Genomic DNA, 12,431 nt, shown 5'->3' with positions numbered 1-12,431 from the left:
GCAACAGGTCACCTGGACTGTCACTGAAAGTCTCTGACAATATAGCCGTGTCTCAAATGTTACTACAGGATAGCAGTAAGACCGGTGGAACCTTGAAGTCATCTATTTATTATTTCACAAATGTGTTTATTCACAGGTATTTGCTATTTGGGACTCCTGCTTTATTCAGAGTCCTCCCAAGAAGACATTTCTTCCAGTTCATAGTTTTGTCACAACAAAAAGCGCAGGGAGACATTAGGTACGTGAGCACTGTAAAGCGCCCTCCGTCCACCGCGAGATGAGAATACCAAACACTTCCAACATCACCAAGCATTGTGCTGAATTCAAACACCAAACCCTACTCTAGGACCCTTTGTTCTTAATTGTTTATATGCTGTACTCAAAAAACCAGACGTACCTTTGGGGTTCTGTTGATTCCTATGTTTTTATCCATTGTTGTCATTCACCAGCAGCGTCACTTTGAGCAATACGGATAATTACGGCAGGATGAAGAGACTTCAGCTTTGCACAGTCACCGTGTGTTAGGAACTACGTCTCAAGAAAGCACATCTGACAGCTCTACCCCTAAAAGCATTTAGGAATTCGTAGAAAAGATTCTCATGAAAGATAATTTCTGTGACAACAGATAAGATTAAAAAGAACAGAATGCAAAATAGAAAACCCTATTAGCATCTAAAAGTGAGAAAAAAAGTCTGTCTGCAAGTGGAATTTTCCTTGATCTCTCTGTCACCAACTTGTTGCAATTAACCGCAGTTAGAAGTCTCACCCTTCTGTTTTGCTACACGTTGCTGTATTTCCTCTTTTAGAAATGTAATGAATACAAGAATACTACGTACCACAGGGGGCTGCACAATGCTTGATAGAAGTAAGACTGCCACAATCATTATCAATTCAGGATTTCGAAGCCAACATTTTTCACGTCTTTCAGAGTGGTCTCAACTTTTAAGGCACCGATACAATTTTTTTGTTATAAAGGGGCTTTGCAAAAACCTTATGTATTACCATCCATACCTGGGGGTGAACGCTGTGTGAAAGAAGGCTCCTGACTGCACCAAGGCTTAAATGCGTACACAAGGAAATGTGTGGGCTTCGGCTCCTGTCCTGCAGTACCCTGCTCAGCGAGTAGAGCAGCCGTGCTGCAGCACGTTTGAAGGGTCCCTTACAGCCACACAGAGAACTTCTACCTTGAACTACAATTATTTTAACTGCTTTTCCTTTATTGCACTTCAGTTTTTCCTGGGATTCAGTCTCACAGGGCAGCTCTGATGGAAAGACAGCCTCTCTGTCCAGGAAATGAGAAATACTGATCCCAGACCAGTACCCCCTCTTAAGTAGAAAGTTTGAAATCTGTTTCAATGGGTGGCAAACAAGCCTAATTCCAGAAGTGGCTTTCTAGGAAAGACTTTCCCTAGAGCCCTGTGCCAGTTACTGACTGCCAAGTCAGCGTGCCAAGGAATGCTGAAGGCCCAAAGATACAAAACCATCATTATGATTTGTCTCCAAAGTTGCTTTGCTTTCACGTCGGCACCGGCTCGTTGGCCTAACGTGTTAGCTGTGGCATCACCTTGCCACGTTTCCATGATACCTTCTTCCGAGGAGAAGCAAGAGTAGGTTACATGCCAGATGGATACAACGGACCTTTAGACAGGTGATGGAGCCTTTCTTGAGGAGGTGATAAATCCCGAGTATGACTGTGCTTCTCCGAGTGGAGCAGCTCGCTGGGATGTAGCTACCAAGAGGTACAGACTACAAAACTCGTGAAGGGCAAGCGGCTGCACTGGAATGTTAATTGATCAAATACAGCTTCTAGGTGTGAAGCCTCTCTGACTGTAGCAGTAAGCTTGATCACATGAAGAATGTTTATTTAGATACTTCCAGACTTGCACAGTGAAAAGATGTATTCCCCTTCAATCAAATGCAGATCTAACAGGACGACTACGTGTGTACACAACCTTGTTCTTCAAGACACAGCTGTGGCTCCTCTTTACTGTACTTCCATGCGTGCTTGCTCTGAATGCTGTATAGCAGCCTTGCCCCCTCTCATTCTCGTCCCCAATCAACCACCTTCAACTACCAGAGTACCACTGGGGTGTTGTAGTACTAAACCATTTCACTCTGGGTTGCGTTATCTACCTAAATAGGATGAGTTAAGTGGCTTCCAGCCCTTTTTTCTTAAGCAGAAAACCCCCAAACTTCTGGGGGTTATCTAAATATGAAATATGATATAAAGTATGATATAAAATGATATAAAAGATGATATAAAATATGAAAAGAAAGGTGCCAATGTCAGGATGTTTTTGCGTTAACAGGATAAAACTCTCTTTCTACACTGCAAGTTAAAAGACCACAGAATTAAGAAAGCTTGAGGTGAAAGGTAGCATACCACTAACTTATCAACAACAGCAGTGGTTTAACACAGAAAACACCAAAATAGTGTTTTAAAAAGAGAAGAGTCCAAACACCAGTAGCAAATGTGTTACTTACGGACAGCTTCTTTAACAGAACTGAAACAAATGTGGCACTCCAAAAAAAATTTGCCACTGCTAGCAATTTAGCAGGCTGGCTGTAATAGCAAAGGGCTGCTGTTGTTGATCGAGTACAGCATACACTAATAACTGTGGGTCAGGACTTCCCCTTTCCCTCCCACCAAGCCCTGGTTCTCCTTGTTTCTCCACCAAAAAAGCCACCAGAACTGCTATCTCACACCTCCCACATTTCTGAAGTTTTAGAAACTTGAAGGGAGGCAGAGGAGGAGCGAAGAGGATTGCTAAACCTAGGAAATGTTTTGCATAGCAGTAGCTTTTAAGAGGAAAATTAAATTTCATTCTCTACCTCTTTGAAAAAAACACCCCACATTATATACTGTAAGTCTATAGTTATGTCTGATTCAGATGTAACACAACAAACTAATTCATCAAGCTTTAACATGTCCCCAGAGACACTGCCTTCCACTATTCTATATAACAAAGAAGAAATGAATTGGAAAGAAAACTAATACAGTTCCTTCTTTATATATTAAATAACTTTTTAAAAGGTAATCTTTATTTAAATACAGACAAAAGCTGTACCCTCATCAGCCCTTAACAAGACACTTCATCAGTGGTAACGGAAAGTTAATCCAGCAGTAAGAACAATCTTACATTTAAAAATCCTCATGAAAGCAAGTGCTGAGCTTTTGACTGAAGGAAGCCTCCCAAATGGGAAGCCCAAGAGCACTGTACAAGGATGCTTGAATGAACACATTTAAAACTTTGCACAGGCAACTATCCGTAAAAATAAGTAGTGAATTTTCAAACTTACAGAAGGTTTAAGCACAGTTTCTTAATGATCTGCACTTCTGTGGAATAGGATGAGGTCTGGGAAACTTGGACTGTTAGAGATAACAGGGAGGAGAAACAGTGAGTCAGGGTTTTTGAATAATAAAAAAAGAATGTAATTCAAGTGCTGTGTAACAGACTTCTAGAATGAAAATTCCTTAATAAAATAAAGCAAAGTGACATTTCTGAGGCACATATAAAAAATTAGTATGCACAACAGTTTCTTTCTTTGAGAGGATACTAAAGGTCTCTATAGCAAAATTATTCTCATTTTCACATGCTGCAGCACTGTCACATTTTACAGTTGCAATGCGGATACTCCTGGACAAAACGATGAATTTACTTTGAGGTCCCACTTGTTAAGATAAATTCAAAAGAAGACAAGATTTCAAGTCTGAGCTTTAATACCAGAACTAGAACACCATTTCTTGAATTCATCTAAACAGTTTAAAATGCTGTTTCAAATTCTTATGGCACAAGACTGGCTCAGAATTGAAGGTCCACTTGGCCAATTTAAAAAAAAAAAAATCCACCAGAAAAACCGCGGACTAAAAGGTACAAAAGAGCGCTTTACAAAGAATGAATCAGAACTGAAGGCAGCTTAAGGCTTCATTAAAATATTTATCAAGTTCTGCTGTTACTTGTGTAATCCATTCTTTAAACAGACTTCAGTTGGATTGCACAGATACAATGCAGAGCAAAACTGGCTCATACTGCCCAGTTTGAGCAAGATACAGTCACATTATCTTTCGCGGGATTTAGAAAGACAGGAGAACAAGTTTAATCCTTCCTGCAAGGATCATTTTATTCTCCCCCACACACTCTTTGAGTACAATTAGAGATGACTTACAAAAATTAATGCCACACACACTAATAAAAAAATTAGCGTGGGGCAAAACTTATTCTCAGTATTTTGATATTTTTCTGCCATGTTTGACAGAATGAAAAAACAGACACAGCACGGCTTTCATCTAGGCATCTGTTGGCACTACAATCAATACAAGATGATATAACAAATCTGGATAATCACTGTTTTATAAAGCTGTCCTTAGTCTGTCGTTGACCTTCTGTACCAAAATCTAGCCCTGTAGTCGTCACTGCAGGTCATGAAGCCAGGATTGGTAGGAGAATGGACAATACAACGGACAATGCTGTTGTGCCCAAGAGAAAGAAGATTTCTCCGTTCAGCAGTTCTTGAATCCCAGCAGCAGAGACTTATGGTCCTTTCATCTGGAAGCAGCACATAATCTTCTGTGTGGTTGAAGACAGCTTGTGTCCTGTGTACTTGTCGTCCACTCAAACCAGCTCCTAAATATATGCAGCAAAATATTAACCCAAATAGGATCAGTTTTAGGAAGTTTCCAAAGACCTAAGAATAAACCTCCCATAAGTATCAATTTCTGCAGTCTACAAAGGAGCCTTATTTTCTCAGTTAGCCTACCACTTCCACATACAACAGGTGAATCAATAATTAATATTCTTTTGTCATTATATACATGGTATATTCTAAAATTTCTTAGAGGACAGAAAGATTAACTACTCCAACTGTGCCAGTCAAATCCAACCACTCAGTACGAGTGCAGTCACTTAACTTTAAGAGCACTTTTGCCTTATATTTTTTGTATGAGGTTTATGGCTGTAACTAAGGGCGAAGACCACAGATGATAGAATACACAGATTCTCATTACCAATGACAACTTTTGTTTTTAATGTATATATCATATGGCACTTTGTATGACCTACCTTGGCCGTACCACCCCTCCGTACCCTTCAAATAAAATGTGTGTTTCATATATAGGCATTTACTTTGCAATGCACACACCTGCATCCTACCTGATTATTTGGCAAAAGTTTATCAAGGAGGTGCTGCACCCTGCTGGTTGAGAGCAAAATAGAGCTAGCATACAAAAAAGGACCGGACACATCCCAAAAGCTGATAGACAAAGTTTTCAACATCCTCTCCTCTTTTATGCTATGACTCCTAATGCTTAAGCACATTACTGCTTGACCAAAAAGCTTCCCCCATCACATAGCTGCTATCATATGCAAAGCTTCTACATCCTTCACCATTTCTTAAGTCCTGCTGAGATCAAAGCATGGTATTGTCAGCATGCTCCGAGTATGACTACCTGGCACACAATTGCATCCTTAGGGGGGGAAAAAAAAAAAAAAAAAAAAAAAAAAAAAGAGAGAGAGAAACAAACCATCTGTAGCTATTTTTCAGAATATTGCTATGGCTTACTAGAGCCATCTTTTGCACAAGAGTTTAATGGTTAAAACAACTGCCCTAAAGTAGGTTCAATTCCCCCATCTGGGGGGGGTACTCTGCAGGAAAGTGGCCTACTCTAGCCAGAAATGCATTAGGTGTTAGTTCTGACCCTTCCGGTTTAAACTGTGCCCCTAGTCTAGCAGAAAGTAGAAAAGTCATGAAATCAAAATGATCACCAGCAAGAAAAGTGATGATGCTGTTTTGTTTTAATAATCACTGTTTCTAAAACACACTAAAGAATAGTCCTTAGGGCAGTCTTCCTTTTTACTTTTCCCTAGTTTAGTGATAACTTCCCTCCAAAACAATGGAGTAATGATGTCAGAAAAGTCTCCAAAATCCACTCAGACTAAATACATTTGCACTGACTGACATAGAAGAATCACAGCTTCTCTTCTGGAATTAGTCTACATTAAGTGTTTTCAAAAGTTTGTGCCAATTTATCCTCAAAGCAGCAGTCTCCCATTGCTTTTAAGAATTACTATTCTTCTGACAATATTGCCGCTCCTGCTGTGGGTCAGTACCTGGAAAAGAAGGTACTTGGAAGGTCACCTGCCACGTACCTGTGTATTTGACCAGTGTTCGACCAGTGGATATCTCCCATAGTTTAGCTACAGAGTCTTTTCCACTTGACAAGATATACTTTGAATTTTTGGAAAAAATAGCAGAACAGACTTCAGCTCCATCATGCGCCTTCTCAAAAGTAGTGATACAGCGATTTGAAACACCATCCCACAGTTTGATGCATCCATCCTTGCTTCCTGTCACATACATGTTTGCACTTGCGTTGTAATTTACTGAACATATAGCATCAGTGTGCTGATCTTGAGGATTGCAAGACACAAAACACTGGAAAGTATTGATATCATACAGTCGTAAAGTAGGGTGCTGGGTACCAACAAGTATGAAATCTCCAGAAGGGTGAAAAGAAATTGAGCGCAACATCTCTGCTTCCTGTTTGATCAAAAATACATAATTGGTGTAAGAAAGAAAAAAAATCTGAAATGGAAGTGTCAATTCTGGTGGCATTAAAGTGCTAAAAAACTAGTTAAATTATTAGTTAGCACAATGTGTTCTGGTTTTGCAAAACAGAAAATGCTTCCTATAGGATTAAAATGACAGGCTACCTTTAAATGTATTGTAGTTTTTGTCCTAGAGCAGCTTGCAGTGCCCGCTCATTTTTGGGATATCACACAAAAGTGACAGGAGGCTTTGTCAGCCAGTCACACACCCCCAAAGCCCACCACTACATAATCCCAAACTCTCCTACAAAACAAAGATAATATAATTGACTTCAAAGTTACCCATATTAGATTTGGTCTATGTTAACAAAAAGCAGACAGGCACTAGATTTAAAGAATACAGGTACCCATTATGCACAAACTCTTAACATGTAATTACCATAATGTCTGCAAATTTTGTAGCTGCATACTCCTACATACCTAACCACTTATAAAACTCAGACACAATTCAGCTCACTGATACCTCAGTACTTATATATTCAAGCTTTGTTGCTCTGAACTGGTATTGTATCTAACCTGTATATATTTGAAGGCTCTTTTGGCAGAAGGTTTTGAATAATCAAACAATTTAAGTGTGTAGTCCCTTGAACCAGATGCTAGGATCTGTTCTGTTGGATGAAAAGCTAAACACGTAACTTCATCCACATGATCATACAGAGTCCGAATAACAGGGTGATTTTCCATGTTTTGCTGTGCTGTCTCATTCATCATGACCTACAAAGAACATTCAACAAGTCAGAGTGTTAGAAAGCAGGACATGCTTTTGACAGGAAAAGTAGGTTTTATGCTTACCAGAGTGGCCAAACAACAGCTATCTTTCTGACACGACTAGGCATATACCATCATTATTACCTTAATTAATTGAAGGCCCATTATATATTGTTATCAGGTAAGATCCCTGTATCTTTATGAAGGTCAACCGACTTGCTCAAGGACAAACTAGTTTCAGTAGCACAGAACTCGTGCAAGAAAACATATCACCTTCATAAACAGTTGAAATTGAAATACTGTGTTGCCATAAGAATTGAGGGAAGCTGTACCAACCGGGAGAACTGCAACTTTTACTCATGCAGGATACTGCTGAGAATTTGGTGTGCACTCTGTGCGAAAAAAAAACCCCAAACCACTTTTAAATTGCTACCTGATAACTATATTTGAGAAAAATTGAAGCAAATAAATATGTATTCTGTGAAACAGTTCTGAAACACACAGCACTGGAGGCTGTAGAGGCCACAAGTGTAAGTAGGTTCAAAAATGAACTGTGTTCATACAATATAGCAATTATCAGCAACTATTAGAAGCAATTTCTGGCTCAATTCTCTAGACTGCTGCCAGAAGTTACACAGATATACTTGCCCTATTTCTTCTTCCTTTTCTTCAAGGGTACTTTATGAGCCGCTGTTGGAGTAGGAAATACGGCGAGACAGATATTTAGTCCAACCCACTGAGCCAGCCACAAGGCACAGACATGGCATGAAACAGACAGCACCTCAAGAATTCACAAAGTGGTTACGATTCAAGTCATATTTTACCTCAATAGGCATAGCACTTTTGGCCAACATTCTCTCTGTATCAAGAATTTTTATTGAGGCATCAGCAGATCCTGTAGCTATTAACTGTCCGTCTCTGCTATACGTAGCTACACGACACGGTCCTTTATGAGATGTGACATAACAAGTCTCGTATTCAGAAGCCTCAGGAGACATGGTCTGTACATCTGCATCAAATTCCAAGTCAATTCCTGTGCCTGGAGCTACTGTATCTGACCGTCCAATTGCATATTGAACAGCACTGTCATCGTTCTCCATTCCTGAAAAGAGAGAAATTGATGCACTTAAACCAGGTTAACCTTCTCCTTGGACAGATAGGCTGTGGCCAGATGTACACTACAGACTTCTGTAACAGCTACGAGACAGGTTTTAAGAGAGCCAGCCCCTGTTGGAAAAAGCTAAGCTAGCAGAGCAGATTTAGTTATACAGCAGTACTTCTCATGAGAAATGAGAGGCACTTTGGTTACGCTAGAGCAGAATACAGCTCTTAAAATTAACTCTGGAAATACAACCAGCAAATATTGTAAGATGATAAATACTTATAAATGGACTGACAGTCAGTTACTGAAGCCATCAACAGGCCTCTAGTCAGCTTTTCACAGAGGGAGAAACAAGCCCCAACATTATTACATGAGGTTTGAAGAAAAAAACTGAAGCATTTACCGATTCTTTTTGTTTCTGTTTTATTGCATTGAAGAAAAAAACAAAAAAACGCCCCACAAACAACTATCCCAGCATTATAAATGAAAATTTTTACTCCTCTTCACACCCACCGCAGGTTTTTTTTAAATTTTTTTATTTCCAGGATGTATCTACAGAACAAAGACGGTTCAGCACTGGAAGTGGTAAGAAGGCAGACACAAGAATTTTCAGCTATGTGCCCAACTGTGATCATCAACTGATCAAATGCAATAGAAAAGTTTTTGTTGCTTTCATCTACGAATTGCAAGTCTAGCATTCTTATTTCAAACAGACACAAGGCTTCACATATTTATACTCTTGGAACTCAACTAGTTTAGGCAGCAGAACCAGTTCAGTTACAATACAGAAAAGACATGATGTTATGGCTAGACCTCTTCCAGTAACCCAGCTTGTTTCAACAGCAGCTCAGGTATGACTACATACTGTGGCACAGACATACTTTCAGAGAGAAAGATACACAGAGAGAACAGGCGATACCTTTGCTGAGACCCTAGACTGTGAAGCTTGTTTTCTTGAGACTGATATATAAAGGCTAGTGAAGACTGCCTTGTGAAGGGCTTGCTCCCTTTCCAACACTGTCAGGAAGAATCATATAGAAAATATTTCTAAAGTTGGCAGAGAACTGTGTGGGTCAGTTTTCTATTAGGTCTGTGGACTCAGTGATCCCATTTACTAGAGTGTATTTTTAGAAGGTTGCCAGTCACCCAGGACCCTGGCCAGGTATTCTTACATGTTACAAGAAGTTCAAACAAACAGATTTTGACGACACTCAGTGATCTGTTTTGCTTTTAATGCACACTAAAGAATGAAACATAGAACTAGAATGCCCTTCAAAAGAAGCCACAGAGGCAAAGGCTTTATCTAAATATACAGAAATGCTATGCTATTACTAGACATAACCTTTGCGTAAAAGATGTCTTTTCAGTAACACTAACCTCTTAATTCACAAGAGATTTAGAAACCAGACTTTTATATTAACTTTTTATTCCAGCTTACCTAACTTAATTAGGTGCAGCAGTTGTTCAGATGGTGCACAGACTGACTGTGGTTTTATCTCATTTATCAAGCCATTGGCAATATTTATGTATCCATCATATAGCAGCTGACTAATTATCAGTTTATAAAGTTGCTGACGGTCTTTCAAACTGACTTTTGTTCTATACATTGTGAGCAAGGAATGCCTTGGAGGGGCCTGAAATAAATCAAGAAGAAAAATCACATACAAGAGTTGCATGAAACAACCACAACCTTTAAATAAACCACATCTTGCTGAATTTCAGTGCAGACACCAAATACTACCACATTTTAGGTAAGATTCAGAGACATAGAAATGAAAGGGGGGAAAAAAAAAAAGGGGGGGAAAAACCTGCTGCACTTGTTTGCTGTAGAAGCGAAAACCTCGCCAATAGACAGAACACGAACTCTATTAAGGTGCAATAGAGAAGACAGAAATAATGCGGCGTCAGTTCGTAAGATGGTTCTGTCAGTATCTTTCACTCAGCCTCGCTAGCACCGGCGGACCGGGGCACTAGGGAGGCGGTTAGCATAAAACGTGCAGGGAAGTCAAACGCCTCGCCGCCCTCACACAGCCCCAGCCCGCTCCCTCCCTTTCATCCCGGGAGACCGCATCCTCCCCGCGCCTCCTCCCGTCCGGCAGACGCCGGCCACCCGCCCGCACACGCTCTCCCAGCCCCGGGCTGCAAGACCAATAACCGGGCAGGGAGGGGGCGTGGGGGAAAGGGACTGAATGAGGGCGGGGAGTGCTTAGCCGGAGCACGGCGGCCACAGAAAACGGGCTTCGAACGCCAGGGGGGGACAGGCAGCTTCGGGCGGGAGCTGCGGGCGGCGAGACCCGGCCCGGGCAGCGGAGCCGAAAGCGAGGGAGAGCCCGGAGCGGCCCCAGTACCTACCGACCCTTCCTTCTGCCTCCCTCGCTCTCCCCCTAAAATGGCGACCGGAGCCCTGAGCGCATCGATTGGCGGCGGCGGCAGGGGAGGAGGCGGCGGCGGCGGCCGGGACCGAAGAATGCTCCTCCGCGAAGGCTGCTGCATCGAGCGCCCGCAAATCGATTGGAGGCGACTCTTGGAGGAGAGAATTGCAGCATCACATGACCGTGACACCCCGCGCGCGCGCCGGGCGCTGGCAGGTCCCGCCGGGTCACGTGACGGCTGACGCGCCGCGGGAGCCCCCGAGCGGCGGGGAGGGGCGGGGGCGGGGGGGGCGCGGCGGCCGGGCCGGGGAGGGGCGGGGCGGGCGGAGCGGGAGGCACGGCGACCCGCCGCCGCGTCCGGGGGCCCTCTCCCCCTTCCCTTCCCCCCTTCCCCCTTCCGGGGAGGTCGGGGCCTTGGCCGAGGCCGGCGGAGCCGCGCTCAGGGCGGGACGCGGGCGGCAGGCCCCGCTGGCTGAGCAGCCCGGGGCGCTGCGGGGGGCCGGCTCCCAACAGGAGGGCGGCTGATGGCGGGAGGGGGGGGCCCGGGGTCCTTTCGTGTCCCAGCTGCGGAGCTCCGAAACGCTGCTTCCGCTGAGACACCGGGGTCCCAAACACGGGGGACGTGAACGGGCTGTGAAATAACAAGTTGCTGGCGCTGCTGCTGAGCGCTGCAGGCCTCCCCGGCGATTTCGGCCACAGGCTGCACAGTCGCAAGCACCTCACACTGCCAGACTGCACGGTCTCTCAGCAGGCCGAGAGCCTGTCCCGAGAGCACACCACCACCCTCCCAAAAGTCCTACTCACGTCAGCCTCAAGAAACGGTAGTCGAAGTGGACGCGGGTCAAGGAGGGGGGATGCCATGCTACCCATGCCCCGTGGCAGCTGACGTCTATCACATGCTGCAGCGACACGACGACCTGACATCTTCTTTTTACCTATCCTGTACCACTTGTAAACACCAACACACACACCAGGGTCGCCTTCGCGCTTGTTTTCAGCACCGCAGGACAGTTAAAAGTTGCCTTCAATCACGGTTCTTCAGAGGCCCGAAGTACTGAACCTAGTTTCGGCTGCCGCTTGTCACTCAGCGGCCAAGGTCCCCCTCACAGGTGTGAGCAGGACCACTCCGGCAGCCGGCAACTGAGACAGCACCGCAGCCTCACGCTCCTTTTATGCTGCTACTCACAACCTGCACTCACTGATTGTCCGCTGCCAGCGTCGTCCCGCTGCCGCTCAGCGTCTCCTCAAGAACCCGTGCGGTTTTGGAAGCTACCCCGGGCTGCGGATCACCGCCGGTGTGACACGGGGGGTCCGCGGGCTGGCGGAGGTACCTCAGGCCAGGCGTCCCCTGCCGCGCTGCGCTGCGCCGACGCGGGCGTCCCCTTCGCACTTGTCCTCAAGAGCTGACGGCACGTGGAGCGCTGCCCTGGGCCGCACGTCCGGGCGAGTGCGAGGCAGAGGCCTGCTTCACCCCTCTGCCCGTCCTCCCGCTCCTCGGGGCTGCGAGCTGCCACCCGGGGCACCTACCTCGCCGGCTGGACACAATGGCCCCCGGCCCCACTCGCGCTCGGCTCCACGCGAGGTGGCAGCACCGCCTCTCCCTCGGCCCGGGGCGGCGGGTGCGTGTGTGGAGGAGGAGAGGGA

The 12,431-nt window shown here is 44.5% G+C and overlaps 1 protein-coding gene across 2 annotated transcripts; it reads right to left on the bottom strand.

Moving 5' to 3' along the window:
• Positions 1 to 3,004: 3,004 nt before the first annotated feature.
• CSTF1 (cleavage stimulation factor subunit 1) lies at positions 3,005 to 11,722 on the bottom strand. 2 transcript variants are annotated; one of them, XM_075517564.1, is made up of 7 exons: positions 11,592 to 11,722; positions 10,768 to 10,938; positions 9,854 to 10,049; positions 8,138 to 8,415; positions 7,122 to 7,319; positions 6,147 to 6,537; positions 3,005 to 4,625 (listed from the first exon to the last, which is right to left on the bottom strand). In XM_075517564.1, the coding sequence occupies exons 1-7, from the start codon at positions 11,709 to 11,711 to the stop codon at positions 4,366 to 4,368; spliced, it is 1,614 nt and encodes a 537-aa protein (XP_075373679.1). In that variant the 5' UTR covers positions 11,712 to 11,722; the 3' UTR covers positions 3,005 to 4,365. The 2 variants fall into 2 exon arrangements, with proteins under 2 accessions (XP_075373679.1, XP_075373680.1); XM_075517565.1 differs by lacking the exon at positions 10,768 to 10,938.
• Between the last annotated feature and the right edge of the window lie 709 nt (positions 11,723 to 12,431).

Source organism: Mycteria americana, chromosome 14, assembly GCF_035582795.1.
Source record: "Mycteria americana isolate JAX WOST 10 ecotype Jacksonville Zoo and Gardens chromosome 14, USCA_MyAme_1.0, whole genome shotgun sequence".
NCBI lineage: Eukaryota > Metazoa > Chordata > Aves > Ciconiiformes > Ciconiidae > Mycteria > Mycteria americana.
Note: the sequence above shows the minus strand (reverse complement) of the source record. Positions and strands in the feature narration are given on the sequence as shown.

What these genes read in the sequence shown, in the direction of transcription:
- CSTF1 (XM_075517564.1), bottom strand. Translation starts at nt 11,711, where the DNA reads ATGTCAGGTCGTCGTGTCGCTGCAGCATGTGATAGACGTCAGCTGCCA. An exon ending in TACCGTTTCTTGAGGCTGAC is followed by an intron (nt 10,939 to 11,591) that starts GTGAGTAGGACT and finishes CTCTCCTCCAAG; the next exon opens with AGTCGCCTCCAATCGATTTG. An exon ending in AAAGTGCTATGCCTATTGAG is followed by an intron (nt 7,320 to 8,137) that starts GTAAAATATGAC and finishes TGTTCTTTGTAG; the next exon opens with GTCATGATGAATGAGACAGC.